The 18,685-nt window shown below is 39.8% G+C and overlaps 1 protein-coding gene across 4 annotated transcripts in view; it reads right to left on the bottom strand.

The window, feature by feature from the left end:
* The window catches only part of LOC114055813 (L-threonine dehydratase catabolic TdcB-like), a 31,224-nt gene that overhangs the window by 8,217 nt on the left and 4,322 nt on the right, over nucleotides 1-18,685 (bottom strand). For 2 of the 4 annotated variants that reach the window (XM_027880305.1, XM_027880306.1), the window contains exons 2-11: nucleotides 18,288-18,314; nucleotides 14,721-15,063; nucleotides 9,518-9,634; nucleotides 8,368-8,609; nucleotides 4,268-4,433; nucleotides 3,703-3,799; nucleotides 2,721-2,796; nucleotides 1,890-2,015; nucleotides 492-659; nucleotides 122-179 (exon numbers count right to left, since the gene is read on the bottom strand). In XM_027880305.1, the coding sequence (XP_027736106.1) occupies nucleotides 122-179; nucleotides 492-659; nucleotides 1,890-2,015; nucleotides 2,721-2,796; nucleotides 3,703-3,799; nucleotides 4,268-4,433; nucleotides 8,368-8,609; nucleotides 9,518-9,634; nucleotides 14,721-15,063; nucleotides 18,288-18,314 (1,420 nt within the window). The remainder of the gene's footprint in view (nucleotides 1-121; nucleotides 180-491; nucleotides 660-1,889; nucleotides 2,016-2,720; nucleotides 2,797-3,702; nucleotides 3,800-4,267; nucleotides 4,434-8,367; nucleotides 8,610-9,517; nucleotides 9,635-14,720; nucleotides 15,064-18,287; nucleotides 18,315-18,685) is intronic. The other 2 variants (XM_027880308.1, XM_027880309.1) reach the window with 1 other exon arrangement.

The raw sequence follows: 18,685 nt of genomic DNA, 5'->3' as shown, positions 1-18,685 counted from the left end.
CTCGCCAAATCACTGTGCACTCTCTATCGGACTCCTTCAGCATAGGCATAGACACAGGAAAACAGAGTAAGTTAGGAGAGGCTAGCACTAATAAAGAAACTGAAATTGCAACTCATCTTACCTCAACAGTGAAGAGCTCAGATGTCACAAATGTGCGTTCTTGTTTGATATCCAAAACTCTAGATCAAATAAGGGACAAATTAGAGATCACAACAATCCCCTGTCACTACAAAATAACTTCTGTAAGTGTTTGGACGGTAACTACCTTTGCTTCTTTCTGAATTAGACACAATCTAATGCTACAAAGGTGCTTTCAGGTTGGAACAAAAATGAAGGAAATAAAACCTTTTCTGAAATATAACAAGAAGGAAACCTTTGATTAATTAGTGACTTACAGGCTTGCCTTCAGAGACATTTGAAAAGGTTTCCAAATCTTTAATGACCTCTGTGCTATTCTGTGATTGTATTTCCCTACTACTAGTCTGATTTACCTTGCTTCTTCCCGAGCCAAAATCTCCAGTAGCTTTGACATGTCTCCTGGGCAGTCGGAAATCACAAGGGAAAATCTGCACACTGTGTTGTCAAGGGTCAGGGCACGAGCTATGCACTTTTGCAGTAAATGTAATTCCAGGTTTCCACTGCATATAACAACTGCCACTCTGAAAACAGAGAGGAAAAATAGAAGTTTTGATTGGCAGTTGCCTGTAAAGGAACCATAAATCACAGACACTGTATTCAATATCAGCTTAAGGTCTCACCACAATAAATATGTATTATATGTCCAAGGGGCTCCTGGTGGTCAGCATCACTTGTGAGCAGGCAGGGGGAGCCTAGAAACTGGCTACATTAGTTGGTCTGAAATGTTTTCATTTTGCATTTTCTGGAGATCTGAGATTTGTTAGTGATAATTAGCTGGAGAATTCTAGGTATGTTTCAAGTTTTAAAAGTTTGATGTAATTTTTCCCTGGAAGTTCTAAGTTTCAGCCTCTTAATGACCAGAGAACATGAATGTCAAGGCTTTCTGTACCCATTAATTAAATCCACTTCAACTTGAAAAATGAGTGCAGAAGTGTTTGAAGAGCAAGTGAAGAGCCATATGGTCAGTCCATGATAATCTCTGTCTGCAGAGTCAAACCTGACCTCTTTAAAACTGAATCTTTGCATTTTCCCTTTTACTTTAGCTGTACTGAATTGGAATGCATTGCTGCTCTGTATGTACTCTGTCAGCCTCTTCTGAAGAATTGCCTCAGCAGTATTTTAGTGTACAACGCTGTGCACTGGGAATTTTATTTTGTCTTGAGGCCATGCATGTTTAAATACATTCTGGACTGTGGCCTGAGACAAGACTCAATCTACTTAAGTGCTGAGTCCTCAAGCTGAGAGGCAAGGCAGCATTTACCCACACGTTCAACACCAAGCACAAGGATAATCCCTCTGACTATGTGGACAGTTCTCAGGACTGGAAGGTAGATGCCACTGCGTGACTGCAGAAGATAGCCTAGCTCCTGTCCCACCACAGACAGGGCTGGTTTCCACAAGTGGAATGGGAGGAGGCAACAGGCTGACAAGAGCAGGTTACTGTCCTGGCAGGAGCAGCCATGCCTCGTGGAGCTGTGTGTAACTGCCTTTCCCCCAGCCATTTGAGAATAGAGGAAAATTATAAGATTTGTCAGGTCTCCAGGCTGACATTTGTCTTGTTCAATGTGGTCTTATGACCTGTGACTGGTCTGTTCAGCCTGAAGCATGCACCGCTGATAAGCCCAGTGCCAGCTCAGGGGCAGGAACTGCCTTGTCACTCATAGAACAAGTAGCTTTTCACCATTTCCTGGGACCAAGGTGCTCAGCTCCCTGCTTCTGCCATGGTTCCCTGTTTGCAATAGCTGCTGTACCTTTTACCCTTCAACTCAGGCAGCTTCCCTGCAATCAGTGCTGCAAGTCCAATGGCCCCTTCTGCATCAACAGTGGCTCGCTCATACTCCAGCAATCTCAGCATGGAAATGAGGATGTCCTCCTCCCTGAAAACAGGAGAGTTGTGTCAAAACAAATCAAAAGAGGTAGAAGATAACACATTTATGTGTAACTAGGTACTTTCTAGTCTCCCACATACATATGACCTCAAGGTGATGTTACAGAACACTGTGCTGCTGGGGGTGATGGTACATCTCAGAATCATTATTTACTGCAAGACGGGATGGGGTTTTTTTACTATAAATATTAACTAAACTCTAGTAGTAAGTATATTCCACAAACTTTGCCTTTCAGTGAAGATTTGGAAGAGTTTTGCCAAGGGCTGCCTTCAAGTGTTGTAGAACACAACAAGGATAACTTTTACACCCAGAGCATGACCAGGTACTGGCAGCAGGTGAAGCATTGGCCAAAGGGCTAGTCTGAACAATGCTTTTAGTCATATTATTTAGTTTTAGGTAGTCCTGTGAGGAGCAGGGAGTTGGATTTGATGATCTCTCGTAGGTATCTTCCAATATTAGATATTCTATGATTCTGTGATATATGTGGGTTTGGATTCAATGTCTTCAGTGCCCCTCTTGAAATGAAAGGTACCCCATCCCCATGTTCTCACAGTGTGTGCCTGGTGGCGTGTCCTGCCAACCTGCTCTCCCCACTGCACAAGCAGAACCACCATACCCTGGTGGTACACTGCATTTTTCATATACAACAGTGTTCATCCAGTGCTATTAATTTCACTGTTTTTATTCACCTACCTCACAGCGACAACTTTATCCACAAGTTTCCCAGTCAGCTGCAAAGAATTGCTGCCAAAGCAAACTCCGCTCACATCTGCAGATTTCAAAAGATAAAACTATGAAGCTGGCTGCTGTAGGTATATTCAACATTAATTTGAGTCCTGGTTGGTTGGTGTCCTTAATGAGTGCTGCACACAGCTGTTATATGACCTTAGGTTGCTTGATTTTTTTCATATGACAAAAATCTGTTTGGTAATGAAAGACCAAATCTTACAGGGAGATTTTGCCATTTTGGATCCCTCCAAGAAAATTCTGATACTTCACTGGCACTGTTGAACTGTGAGAGTGACCCTGCAGCGACCAATGCTTTTCACTGTTCAACGAGGCTTGAAGGAGAGAAGACCCAAGCATGGCACTGGGCTTGTTAGCTACAGCAGGACAGTTAGCTCAGGGGTGCAGACACAGGCAAAGGGGATCCCCAAGAGGGGTAAGAAGTTTTTTATAAAACTCCCATTTAACCCAAAACTTCCAGAGTTTTGGTAAAATTAGGTAAACAGGATGTTCTTAAATTGCTTAACAGTTGAGAATTTTTTTGAGCAAATGATGCGGAAAAAACTGTGTCATTTATAAACACTGTTGTTCTGAGAACAGTTTTGTGTGTCTAAATATTTAAGCACTACATTTTCTTGCCTTTTTACAAATCAGTCTTTTACACAAGATCTTTCTCATTGATTCCACTGTTTTAGATGGTGCTTGTGAGCACAATGGTCAGATAAATACTCTCATATTTCTAAGTATTTGTGTGCACTGGAAATTGCATTGTACTCCAGGGAGGTGGTGGGGAAAAGTGTGGCAGAAGCTGTTCTCACAGCTTGAACTAAATTCTAAGTCTTCAGAGATTTCCCTTAAAATATATTTGAACTGAAGGAGAAAATAATATAGTTGGAGAAATCTATTACAACCTTTATTTTACCTCCAAAAGAATAACACATCTTCTCACCTCCATAAAAGTGATGATTGTTGCAGGCCTGGTCTTCAGCTGGGTGGCCAGCCTTTAGGGACTGTTGCAATACAGGGAAACTTTCAGATTCAACCCCCTGAAGAAGATAAGTGTTGTCACTTTTTTATTGAACCAGTTATAGTAGAAGTCACCACCAAAGTTGACACCAAAACCTACAGAAAGTTTCCTCTTCAAATTAACAATTAATTTCAAGTTGCATAACAACTGTGCCACCACTAAACTTTTTCTGTGGTTTACTTAGCACCAAATTTTTCCAGTAAGAAATTATTTCAAAACAAAGAATTGGATTTCATTTGCTTTGGAAATACCTTCCCACATTTTTTTTTCTGGAATCAAACCAAGGGACAGGAGCTTCCCTGTCTCTCAGAGGCTCTTCTAGGCAAACCCCACAGGATCAGATAGTTCCTGTCCTCAGCATATGCAGTCTCTGCAAGTGTATCACTAGATACCAGTGCAGTGTAATCACTAAACACCAGTGTCTTTTGAAGGCAGTTGTGGTGAAAGCTGCCCAAATGCAACACTTAAAAGGTGAAAGGAAACTTACAATTACAGAAATACGTGGGTTGAGGTATTTGAGTGTAGCAGCCGACCCTGCCAGCAAGCCACAGTGGCCTCCTGCAGGGAAAATCACTGCATCCAGCTTTGGCACCTGCTCGTACACCTCCAGCCCCACGGTCCCCAGGCCTGACAGGTACACAGCACTATCCTCCCTGTGGGAAGGAAGGGCACAGATCAGCAGGGGTCACAGCTGTCAATGCAATAATAATTCTATCTACCAGTTTCAAGACATCATTCAGCAGAAGAACATGTATGTGAAAGTAAATCACCATCACATGAGGGGAGGAGGGGATACTGCAGAATAGTGCCATCAGATGGCCAGCACATGCAGTTACCTACTAGGAGAAAACTGCTGTTGACAAGCCCTTCAAATAGACTTCAGGTTAAAGAGCACTTAATTCTTAATTCCTAATTTTACCAGCATCAGGTGATTGCTACAGAGTTGTCTTTTCACAGTCCAGGGCCAATATTTGATACCTTCACATTACTCTGAAAGACTGTGGAAGGGTAAGAGAAGTATTTAGTCGTGCCAAAATACTCACTGGCAAAACACTGTAAGCCAAAGGTAATATAATGAGCAGAATAGGGACAAACAGAATCAAAAGATTGAAGAAAACTCCACTACACAGTCACATGGCTGACTTGGATCTGTTTCTAAAAGCTGTTTTGCATTTGATTTAGAAGTTAGCAATGATGTAAATGTAGAAGAATATACAAGAAAAAAAATGAGCTCTCTGTATGGTCTGCTTTTTAAAGCAAACAGATATGCAAACAGAATTATAGATCCAATGACTTGATTTTATTTGATCCAAGGATGTTTGGGTACTAGGAAGCTGTGTTTTTATTTCTGTTACACATGTGCACAGGCTTAGCTCAGGAGCACAGAATGCCCGCAAGGTAGACACCAAGGCCCTTGTCAAGTTACCTCACATATATATCAAAACACAGAAAATTCCTCAGGGCAAGAGACTACATAAGAAAGGATGGGAGTAATGAACTTTCACTCTTTTAGCACAGCTAAAGACAAAGGCAAGAAATAATAGGGGGATGGGTAACTGAACCCTTGAATTTACTGCCTCTATGAAGGTACTGAAGGAGTTCTCTCCTTGTATGCGACAGAATATATCCCTGGTCTCCTGAACAGTTCTGGAGTCTTATTCCCCAATAAGATTCAGAGCCGAGTTTGTGAAGCTACCTCTGCTGTGGTTACATGAGAAGCCACAGGGACCTGCAAAAATGAATGAGGATCTGGGATATTCAATTTATGAGTAAAACTTCTCTAACAAATGAATACTGTCTGGAGGAGACTGGTCTGGGCATGGAGCACGATTAGCAGTTTGAACCAGTGTTTCAGATAACCACGTGTTCCTTGCAAACATCCAGTGAAAACACCAGTTCACTAATCAGCCTTCAGGTTTTATAATAAAACGGGTGATTTTCTTTGCATTGTGGATGAGTACTTTTGCCCTGTGAAAGCAAACATATCTCTTTGAGTGTCATATGCCACTGAAGCAAAATGAAGGAAAAGGGCAGTTAAATCTAAAGGCTGTAAATTTAAACAAATATTTTTGATCCAGAGCTAGAAATTTTGATATTTGTCTTCTGAAACATGTGATACATCAGCAATCAAATACAGGCTGTCAGGATTCAGTTTCCCAGTGAAATTTTGGTGTGGCAGCAAGAAGGCAGTGTTTCCATCTGTTCCAAGTAAAGGGCTCAGAAGCCATAGGGTAGAGTAACAAATTAACCAGATCACAAATAATCAGGTCTGATCAGCATTTGAATATGGAGTTAAACAAGAAAAAAAGTGGGCTTTTAAGGACGGAAGGTGTGTCATTCAGTCTACAGCACTCTTACCTCTCTGATTCACAAAGCAATCTTTCTCACATCATCCCAGAGGTACTGAGTTACCTATTGGCAATAGTCACGTTGCATTTATAATGAGCTCCTGGACCCCTATATTTACTAACAATTTCATGCCACCTAGGCAGCAATTAGGCAGACTAAATGATTGAATTCCAATTTGAAAAATCACATTTCCTTCCTGGAATTTCCCAGGAAGTTGCAGTTGTATAAAAAGTGCCCTACCTCTAATTGAACCTGCATGTGATTTGCACAACACAGTGTTTTAATTGCATTCAAGAAATTGGAAGAACTGACAATGACACACCCAGCTAGAGGGCATTGCCCATGCAGGTACAGCCAAGGACAGTCACGTAATGTTTGTTTCAGGAAGGGAAGAATGAATTACTGGGGAAGGAGATCCAGAGATCAAATTGCTAGGGATTTTATGGAAGCTAGAATTAAACCGAAAAAAAATGACATTTCAGAGGTTCCATTCTAAAGGATGGGAGATCAGCTGTTGTTTTACAAACAGCTTTGGCAAGTGACAGTTTGTGTGTGTTGGGCACACACTGAAGAAAACTGGCGATCCATATAGGCATACATTTCTCTGGGACATCTCTCCCAGTCTACACCTAACAAGTTATGTTTCAGACATCCCCTTATGAAAAGGCTCGCAGTTGTGGTGGGGTTTTTTTTCTAATTTTTTTTAATCCAAAGTGTGAAAAATTGCATCTGAGAGGTTTTAGTCTTAACAGACTGAATAACCCTGTTTCTCGTAACCTGAAACCTTAAATAAATAAGTGTATTTTAATATTATTAATGGCAGCATGTACATTTAGAGTTTCTCAGTGCTAGATGCTGAAGTCCTTCACATGCATTGTCCTTGGAGCTTTGTGACACTGAAGAATATCTACTTCATGTAACAAGTGATTATTTGGAGAGGAGGGGAAGATTAAAGATGAAGTTGCAATACTACAGTTTAGTTCTTATGTTCAAACATGACAGATGGTGCTGGCCAGCTGGGAGTTAGCACATCGATTGAAAAATGGCTGCAAGAAATTTGGAAATCACAAAGTTACGGAAAGCTGTGGTTTTCAAAGGAGCCTAAAAGGGTTTAAAAATTCATTGGGCTCCAGGACACCTCATTAATGCATTTCTTTGAAAGTCCCAGTCTGGGACAAGGTTGTGCCCATGGTGACAGACAGGGCATCCGAACCAGCCCTGTTGTGTCACTGGCAGAGCTAACACTCAATATGGCCTTCTCAATACACCAGCTGGGAAAGAAGTGAGGACTTCCTCTCTTCTGCTCATTCTGGGATCCTCTTTCCAAGCAACATTATTCATTATTACTATGTTTAAGACAGCAGTGCCAAGGGGCTGAAGGGGAACAGGCGCTCACTGCAGCAGATGCTGTTCAAGCATGAGGGGGTGGATGAAGCCTGCACAGAGGTGGTGATGGTGGGAGGAGAATAACATTCCTGCTCAGTGCATCAGAGGGACTGCTGGCTACCTCATGTTAATGATTCAACCCTCTCTGCTTTTGGAAGTCTTACTTGAAGAAAGGTAAAAAAAGAAAACAAAAAGAGAAAACAGAAAAAGGAAAGGGAAAGGAAGAAGAGACTGCAGAGAAAAAAGGGAAAAACGTATCTGTTCTAAATATTTTTGCCTGTCTTATCTCATTCTAATCATGCTTTCATTAGATCTGACTTATGCACTGGCCTCAAATAGTTCCAACTTAGACTTATGCTCATCCGTAATTACTTTAAATATATGTGCAAAGTAGCCTCTTAATAACCTTTTTTAAAGGCAGGATCACAGTTTTGTCTCTCACACCAGATATGTGAAAATTTTACGGTATTAACTTTCTTATGCCAATGAACCTTTTGCATTAAAGATTAACTTTTACCCACATAACTCCAGAGAGATCAAAAATGTACACTAGCCTTAATGCTTTCTGACTGGGTTCCTAAAGAATTAACATATATCCATTATCATACCAGTCCATATAAATTCCTAGTAAGGAAGTTTGCCTATTCTGGGGGAAGAGAACAATGTTTCATTTTGGTTCCCATCCCCAACTGTTACAGAAAGACACATGATTTGCGCCTGGGAACAGTCCATATTCCTGGTAATAGGAACATTTTGATGACCTGTGACCACAATTTAACAAAACTAATTGTTTTTGCAGAGCTGTGCAAACATCTAATGTGTTCTTTCTAATCAGCCTGGCTTTCCACTTACTCTTCGAGGTAGAGGTAACCATTCTCCTGAGCCAACCTTCTGGCGTGTATCTGGGAGTCCTTAGCTGTGGTTCCATAGGATATAACCATGGCTCCATACTCACGGCACATTTTCACCCTGACGGGAGACGTGCTGGTTGACATGATGACAAAGACTGGAATACGGAGCTCTGAGGCGTGGTAGGCAACAGCCATGGAGAAGTTACTGTCCGAAGCCACAATCACCCCTTTTCTTTGCTGATCCTAAAAAACAGGGTTGTTTGTTGCACATTATATTGTCACATAGTTGTCCCCCATGGCCCTGGATCATTCTAATAACCTGACTTCCTTTTTTTCCCCCTCTACTTGCTGATCAAATCATGATATTATGGTACAGTATATGCACGTCTGGTGTAATTTCAGGATTTACACACAAAGCTAAAACAGCACAAGATCAACTCCCATTTCTGCATTCCTCTGGGTTTAATTCTTGTTCCACTGGGAATAGTTGATCACAGAACAGCTGATATCTGGTCCCTTTAGAACTGATAACTCTTCCCTGCCTCTATGAAATGATTTCATTTCATATTTCATTTTAGGTTTCCTTTTAATAGAAGTTTTAATTTATATTATTACAAAAGTGCAGGAATAGCCATTGCTTCTGGGCTGATGTATCATGCCAATTAGGACTACTGTTGCTGCAGAGACTCAATAACCTCCTATGAAAAATGATAAACAAGCTATTCCTGTAATGATACTGAAATTCATTACAAAATCAATTGGTGATTTAGATCCTTCACATCACTCATTGTAACTCAGTTTCATCATCAGTTACGAGTTTGGTGATTTCAACATGTCAGAACCACAATACACATAGAAACATTGGCACCTAAATGCCACAGGAAAATGCTGGTGTTTGCTTTTTGCAAGGTTTTCTTTCAAGTATTCTCAAGCATTTCACCAACAGATTTGTCAATCATAAATAAAGTAGCATTTTATATTCAGATACCTATAGGCCTGTCTATGTTCACATGCTGTGTTCTGCACAATGGTTTCTGGCAAGAAACACTGTGATTTCATGGAGATTACAGGTAAATTTATCTTCAGCTCTGCTCCATTTTTGTGAAGCAGAACTAATCTATTTCTTTTTGAACACTGGCATTTTGTTATACCTGAGGCAATGATGTCAGAAGGTAAAGTACACCTCGTTCCTTCACAGATCCTGTGTATTGGAGGAACTCCTTCTTCAGGTAGATGTCCATTCCATATTGCTTGGATAGCCTAGAATACTGGAGAATATAAATAATATTATGGGGATGTATCTAAAATTAAGAAAAATCTTTCACACCTCATCAGCTGCCTGGTGAGGCATGCATTCCACTGCTATATGTGAGCTCTAACAAGTGACATTTTTCATCTGTTTCTTTAGAAATACATGACAGTGTGTTGTTACCTACCAGGTTCTTCTGGCTTATGGAAGTCATTTTCAAACTCCCAGCAGTGAAATATGGATCACATGCCACTATGAATTCTGAAAAGAGTACTTGTTTTGGTCTTATTGTTCAAATACAGATATTAAAATAAGTATTTTCAGTTATTTAAAAACCAACACTTTCAGCACTCGCCAGAACTGGATACTGAATACCCAAAAAATAAAGTTGTCATCCAAAAGACAGAAAAGCCATCAGAAAATTCCTCCTTGAGCCCCATTATGGCTCTGCCATGTTTTCTGCCACTGATTCACTACTGCCTATTGCCTATTTTGCACTCTAAGGCCAGTACAACATTAGCAAAGACATTTCTTACCCAAAGAATGATGGAAATAATAAAAAAAATATTTTCCAGGATTGCAAGTGTAAGCAGCAGCTGTTTGAAAAAGCTTATAGCTTGGAACAGAAAGAATCCTTGAGCTGAGAGGAATTAGCAAGCACATTACACGTGATGCAGTGCCCAACTGCATGATTTTTTAATATTTTTTAAATGGTAAATACTTATTTTTATAATAAGATACTCCCAGCACGCATCAACATATTAATTTCCTATTATCATATTCACTAAAGCAAGAGTTTTAAACAGGATAACTTATGAAATAAAGCTTCAGTAAGCCTGTGGGTTCCAGCTCCCTAGTCTTACTGCATCGCTATTTCATAATTGGCTCCATTTCCTCCATTGGTTGTCAAAGCAAATGAAGACTTGGGGATTTAGGGGATCAAGTCCTCCTTTATAATAAGTCATAAGAAGAGAGAGATTAAAAGACACCATGACAAAATATTTATCTCAAAGAGTAACTGGCACTGTCACGCATACAGTGTAATATGTACCAATATATTTTTCAGACTGTGGGACTTTCAAAGTCAATTTATGTAAACTAAATATATCTGAGATAGATATTTGCTTTACAATATACAGTTAAAATAAATATTTCAGGTGAATGTTTCAAGGATTTTTAGTGGATTTACAAGCATGTGTTAAATTCTTCACCCATAGGTGGGGCCAGATTCTCTATTTTGCTTCTGAAAATCCTGGCAGGAGCTACCACTTGCTGCTCCTTTGCAGATCTGGCTGCAGAACTGAAACAATGGAAAGTGCTTAGTACACTAATAGGATAATAGTTTATATCCTAAACAGCCTAACCTACAGAGAATGCCTATGCAACATAGAACAAGAACACTATACAAGAAACACTACTAATGCTTCACATACTGTACTTGTTTTTGTACAGAATCTTGGATCCTAGAGTTAATGATAAGAAAAAGGATTTAAGGAGATGAATCCTGTGAATTTATAAAGTTGCTAAGTCTCCTACAATTCAAAATTTGTCATTAAGACATTCTGTACCACAGAGATGGTGTACTTCAGATTGTTATTTTTCTTTAACTTTGATAATTAGTATTTTAACTCTTTAGGTTATCCTTTTCTGCTTCCTTTAACTGAGCCTTTTTTTTTTCATATAGCCTAAATATAGCAATTGCTTCTAGCAAATCAGGTGTCAGTGCTATTTTCAGCTGTACTGACCTGAGGTGTGACCTTGTAAAACTTACTGAACCAGCCTGTAAGTTCTCCCTTTTGCCACTGTCATCTTATCTAAAGACTACAGATACCATGTCTAAGGTACAACACACAGCACAGCCTCCATTTGGCATCCACAAAGTTAACACAAAACAACCCTTAAAGTTCCTAAATCAGTAACCAAACCACGTGTCCAAATTAATATCAATTAATTCCTTGTTTTCCTATACTCACTACCTCTTTGATATGTTACAATTCACTCATGATGCCATATCTCATCTCCAGGCAAATTCCTGCAAGAGGAATCAGGATGCTGCATCCATGATCTTATCCGTAGATTAGGAATCAGCCTGCAAAGTGTTTCTCCACTCAGTTAACTAAATATGGGTTATAGTCATGCTCACTTTTTTAATCTAAACAAATGTCCCTGAAAGGGGCTCTTACTTCTCAATGGTGAGTTAAAATAAAGGTTAACTGTGTTTTTCTTGACACCTCTCTGAGCCTTTGAATCAATGCATGAAATGCACTAATGACTTCTGCAGGAACATTATTTTGAATAACAACAGTCATGGGCTATTTTCACCCTAAAACACAGGGGGATATAGGTTTTCCACTATTCTAATAATTTTAAAAAACAATGTTCATAAAAAGAGACTGAAGAAAGTGTGCCTATTTAGCTTGACACAGTAAACATAGAAAGGGGATACAACTCTGTTGCATAAATTTGCCAGGAAAACCCAAGAGGAAAGAACTATTTGAGGGGCATCAGCTTAAACCCAGATAGCAACTAAACACCATCCAGCTGCTTGCTCATTTCCCTCCCTCCATCCTGCTGGGGAGATGAGAATTGAAAGGGTTCAAGTGAGAAATCACTTGGGTTGAGATAAAAACAGTCATAATAGTAATAATAATAATAACAACAACAACAAACGCATTAACAACAACAACATCATTATAAGGAATAAGAGAGGTAAAAAGACCCAAGAAAGACAATTTACGCAATTGAAAGCAATCGCTCACCACCAACCAACAAATGACCAGCCAGGCCTCAAGCAGCAGGCCCCCCAGCCAATTTCCCTTGTAATTCTGTTGCTGAGCACAATGTCACATGGGATGGGGTGTCTCTTGAGTCAGTTGGAGTCAGCTGTTCCAACTGTGTCCCCTCCAAATCCTTGTGCATCCTCAGCCTTCTCACTGTTTGGGCGGGGTTAAGAAGCAAAAAAGGCCTTGACTCTGTGTAAGAGATGCTCAGCAGTAACAAAAACATCCCTGAATTATCAACAATATTTTCATCAAAAATCCAAAACACAGTCCCATACCAGCTACCATGAAGAAAATGAACTCTACTCAATCCAAAAACCAGCACAAGGGGCAAAGCTGTCAGAGAACAAACTGACCAAAGAGAGCTTAACTACTTGTGAGCAGGAGCACCATCAGTTTATGAAAAGTTTTGTGTTACACAGACACCTGATGGACTGGACTCTATGGCGCAGTCTTGCCTCCATTAGGTTGGTTAATTTTCATACCAATCATTTTCATGTCATACCTTGGGAGAAAGGAGATGGCTCAGGGATGGGGCCAAGACAAACTTTACTATTTTTGAGCTATTGATCTGATGCATCTGAGCTGAAGGTGTGAATGAGGCCGTTCAGCAGCTCATATGGCCAAGGCTGCTGCAGGCTCACACTGGCAGATGTACACAAGCAGTATCCTGTAACTGCCTGGCAGAAGTGCACAATGCCACAAGGTGCAGGGAACAGATGGCTTTCAAAGGGCAAAGTGTTAGCTAGTTCTGCTTTCCAAATTAAGCCATGACACTCTCCCTCTCCCTGCCCATAGACCTACTTTTGTATAGCATGATTAAACCTATCTAACAAATATGACCAGAGTTGCCAAATACAGAGAAGGGCAGTGCAATAAAAAATGCAAATCTTCTCTTCCTGGAAAGTCTCTCCATAAAAAGAGAAGACTGACATTTCTGTCTTGCTGTCAAGCATGACAGTGAGAGTTTTGGTGACAAAAGATGCAATGTGAAGCGTTTGGTACAGTCCCCCTATTTACGCAGGCACTGACCCCCCCAACCACCTCTGCTGCACATTTGCTCGCTCGCCTTGCTGCCTTCCTGAGCAAGCCAACTTTTCCACTCTGAAAGGAAATCCAGGCACAGCTGGCAGGACTGATTACTCTCATGTCACGCTAAACAGGCAGTATATGAAGGCAAAATGCATCCATATTTACTCCCTACATTCCAGCCAATCCTTTTGTGCCCCCTTACTGCCCCAAATCGTCTTGTATCATGACCTTTGTCACAAGACACATTTCTTCAGTAGTGTGCTACAAAAAGCACAGCTATCCTTACTTTGAGAATTCTGGGCTAAAAAAAACCACACTGAAAGTAGTTATGATATCTCTGGATCAGCAGGCACTGTCTGGGAACCAGGGCAACTGCTGCACCTTGAGGACCTAACCACTTCACTCCAGGGACAGCTAACTCCAAGCAGAGACTGAGATTGCAAGGTCCTTTCCCTGTGCATGCCAGAAAAACAATCCACAGCTGTTGAGGCTGGTGGGATGTCCTGGTCAGCAACAGAGAAGAATTAATTTGAGAGAGCAATTTAGGGCTGCTGCTAAGAGTTGCCATTTGGCCAAGACACTCTTTTCACACACCAAAGGGAACAGAGGAGATTAGCCAGAGAGTGCCCAGAGTAGACTTTCTGAAGGGCTCCCAACAGTAGAAATACACTATGAATTATATAGCTTCTCTTGTATATATATGTACTTCTCTTACACCTTAGCAAATGCTTTACATTGATGGGAGTGCCTCATTCATTTTCATTCCTAGACTGATCAGCAGGTGCACACACTTGTGTGTGTCCATCTTCATGTCCTTGTTTTGCTGAAGACACACATGGCAGAACCACCTGGTTACAGAACATATCCAGCCTTGCCAGGTTGGCCAGGCTGAGAAGGGAAATCTGTACCTTCAAACTCTCCAAAAATAAGGGCTAGTTCCAAAGCAGACCCTCCCACAAAACTGTTTACCCAAACACTGGTAGTCCACTGTCACCAACTCAGGTTCCCTGTAGCAGCAGTTTTTCACTGGGAGCATAATACTACAGTGCATTAAGTCTATGCCTAATGTGATTTATCCTTTGTTTACAGGTTGCTGATATCGTTGAGGATTTAGGTTAGTGTAAACAGGTAAGAAGAAAATTATTATTGACAATTAAATACAACTAGTATAAACATGAATCTTCTTTCACAGATCTATCTGCTGCAGCTCACACATGCTCTTCCTTCATTTCTGATCATTTTCCATCAGGAAAAGAAACACTGAGAAAATGCAAAGCCATAAAGACTCCCTACCATGCAGGGGGTTTTCTGAACACCGCACTGGATTTTGAAGGCTGCTGCGCTGATATCTTCAAATCGAATCAGCTTGTTACAGCTTGACATGATGGTTGTACTGCTTGACTGAGGGACGCAGGAACGAGTATCCGTAAGTAACTCCTCATTTCGGCTCACTATCTTCATTTCCCAGGTCTTCACATCCCCGTTCAGGTAATCCTCCTCACCAAAATCCTTCAGTCTCTCAGGGTTGATAGAGGGTGGCTTCTGTGCAATAAGGCCATTTCTCATCTGCCCGTCCTTACAGCGGTGAAGATCACAAAGGGCTGGGACATCTTGTTTCTTTATTTTATTGTCATCCCTAAAAAAAAAAAATAAAACAACTTGTTAGGACAGCTTGGATGATTAAAGGCTTGACAATTTAGCATTTAAGAAATCTATACATCTCACTTACTCTTTGCAAGCCTTAAATAGACTGAATTTATTACTGTCATATTACCTATCTTGTAGGTGCACTGAAAGCTACTGTAACTTTCCAGGTGTTAGAAAAGCCACAAATAACCGGACATGTGGACAAACTGGGAAACTGTCATACCCAAGAAAATAACAAATATATTTTCTATGTTGTCTGGGCAGCCAGACCTTCCTTAGTACTAAGTACTCAACTGGCAATGATCCTTGTTCAGTGCTTCCAGAATTTTTGGAATAACTGGAATTATCCCAACTGGAATTTCTGTATGCAGCTCTATCTTTTTCAAAAAAGGCAAAATAGCTGTGCAGACCAGTCCCATAAACTATTAATAGCAGTAACAAATGTCACTATGCTGTACACAAGAGGTTCTGCTGCTCTGCCCTTGCATATTTGCAGAGCACGCTCTTGACAGTCGTCAGCTGCCTCATGGCAGGAAGGAAATTACTTTGATAAGGGATAACAATTATATCCCAGTACAGAGCTAAAGAATGAAGTTTCCTCATCTGTGAATTAATACTTCATAGATAAAAACGCATGTAGATAAGGCAGCAATGTGATGCCACACAAACCTCCTTCCCCAAGGAACTTAGGAGAGATGACACTGCTGCAAAAATTTTCCTACCTTCAAACGCTAACTCTGTGGTCCACAATGTACAGTATACTGTAGTGCAGGATTTTGCAGCCTTACTAAGAAATAAATGCAAAACTTCTAGGAATTCTTGGACTTTGGAGAATAATGTGGAGAAAAAGGAGCATTAAGCAGAAGCCCAGTGATTTGAAGAAGAGCTGACACCAGCCCTGGTCTGTGGCTACGATTACACAGATGGTATAAGCTCCTCTACATGACTCAGTATTAATCCATTTGGTAGAAAGGGTTTTCTAAAAAACAAACATGTTGAATTATGATGTCAGAGATTTCACCAACAAAAAAATATTTACCTTCTTTGTAAAATAATTTGGTTTTAAGTTATGCAGTTAAATTCATCAGCAGGGCTGGCTAAAGCAAATGCTGTCCTAGTTTTACAGCAGTGATCAGCACTGTAATATCCTTTGTTATAATTTCCAAAAAGAACTTTTAAATATTTAGAAACAGCTGGGTTTTGAGCAATTGCCCCACTTTGGGCAGTATAATTCATTTTCTTAATGGTCTGAATAATCTGTGCCAGTAGCTCTGCTTCCTATTACACTTTCAATTGTTCAGCAGAGGAATTCCTATAACGACACAGGCAGCATAAAATGTTTTGTTATTTGAATCAAGTAATATACCAAGTAGCATCAATCATTCTGTATACTCTCATGAGAGACAATTTTCTTGGCAAGGTTTTCTCCAAAATTAATGAGAACGCTAATATTCTTAGATACATAAAGTATATGCACATTTGGAACTTGTTTATATTGAAACTTGTGATTTAAAATATTTTCCCCATACCACATCTTAAAGCTGATACACCCAAACAGCAGGCATTCTGTCTTCAAATCAAATAACTTATCAAGTAGCTCTATTCTATACTTTTCTGCATTTCTGCTCCTTTGGGGTTAAGTGGTTGAAACATTTCATAAGCATGTTAAGCTTCCAGTTCTGGTGCATATTAGTCAGGTTAATGCAAAGCTGAGAATCAGATCAGCTTTACAGAGTAAAGACCACACTAAAGTAACAGATAAGTTACAGCACAGCCCCTGGCATAAACAACAGCATCATCATCTAGGAGGTCACAGCACAGTTAAAGTTTATTCCCTACCTCTCCCTCCAAAAAACCCATTTTCCATATCACAGTAGCCCATAACTTCTCCAAAAAGAGATGAACATATACATCTTAATTCTGAACATGTTATCTAAAATGTTTAGAAAGCATTAGCAATGAATTATATTTCTTACACTGGAAATGGGTTGAAAGGGTATATGTAGGGTAAAAAAAAAAAGGTAGATCAAAAAATTGTGATTTTTTTTGTGGTCAATTCTTAATTTTATTGACTGGCATTGGAGATGGGAGAAAAATTCTCACTTTTTCATTGTATCTGTGGCAACAGCTACAAAAAGTCCATTAAAAAAACACTAGCCAAAGATGACCACAGTAAGTCTATTGATGAAGCAGGATTCTGTGAGAAAGTACAAGCAACAGGGTAATATCTCCCCTAGTGCCATCAAATATTTTTATCTGCAAATAGAAAGACCAAAATGGGCTATTGATTTTTTTGTGCTACTCTTGGATTTCCATTTTTTTTTGTAAAAAAAAAAAAAAAGGGAAGTAAATCAGATTCTTGATCTTTCATCTGCAGCACCACCCCCATGAACAATGAGTATCTGCTCAGGACCCTGATGGGGACAACACCTCATGACCATTGGAGAAGAAGAACAAAAGTCAAACAGTTTCTCAAGCTTGAGCTAGGTTTAAAGCACATCTGAAATATTACCATTTCAATATTTAATATGGAAACCATCATCCATTTGCATCTGAAAGTCAGCAGCCTCTTCATCAAGAGAATATCATCATGTTACTGTATATGTATGTATTGTATGTATTTATTTCAGAATAATTTTGATTCTCCTTCTACACCCATATCTTTCATTTACATTAGTAAATGATGCTTTTCCATATTGAGCCCACCTGGCTGTGCCACAGACTATCCTAGAGCCCTCAAACGCCCAAGGTAACAGGGGCTGAGGTTTGGTAACACATCACAAACAGGCAACTAATGACCCTGTTCGGTCGAAAGAATTTCTTGCCTGAAAAGCAGTTCATATGCTTGGCAGAGATCATCTCTGTATGGATTTATTTTGCAGGAGCAGCCAAAGCAGGCAGCAAACCATGCAAGTACTCAAAAAAAAGACAGCATGTGACTTCTCATGCACAGCAACAAAATATAGCCCCTATTCCAGCAACTATGCCCACCAGATGAAGATCTGAGCCAACATAAATACAAACCACAGCGTTATAAAACATTGCTCCCTACAAATGGAGCTTTTCCTTTTTTGGAGATTGTCTAGGATAGTTTTCATTAAAAAGTCTGTTTATTTCCAGCTGGCAAGCTTAGTTACATGGTTATAAATTGCAAAGTTTTACCTTTAATGTGATTAGTAAAAGCAAACATGAAAATACAGTCTATAAACCTACTTTTTCAAGAACAGCTGCTCAGCATAACTGGAAAAAAAGAGACAAGATTCAAGTGCTGACATTCCATAAATAATTAAGGCACAGAAAAAAATATCATTTGTTTAGGCAGATAGCTTTACATATTTTAAAGTCTCAAAGTCAATGCAAAGACAGTGTGTACTGAAACATGCTCTTAGAATGATGGAGAGCAGCAACTCAGAATGAATAACTTTTCTGTTTCCATTGCAAAAAACATGAACGTACTGATAATTTTCATCAAGTTAAACAGCACTAGGGAAAACAAATTTTGAAGAATAATAATATTAATAAACCAACAAAATAATAAACCCAGCAAAAATAATTTAGGAAGATAAAAAACAGTAGTGCATGCTACACCTAAAGACCACAACTGTTGCCTT

Source organism: Empidonax traillii, unplaced genomic scaffold (genome assembly GCF_003031625.1).
Source record: "Empidonax traillii isolate 1590-97213 ecotype Southwest subspecies unplaced genomic scaffold, ASM303162v1 scaffold67:size1865537, whole genome shotgun sequence".
In the NCBI taxonomy this organism is placed as follows: domain Eukaryota; kingdom Metazoa; phylum Chordata; class Aves; order Passeriformes; family Tyrannidae; genus Empidonax; species Empidonax traillii.
This window is presented reverse-complemented; position numbering and strand designations above follow the sequence as displayed.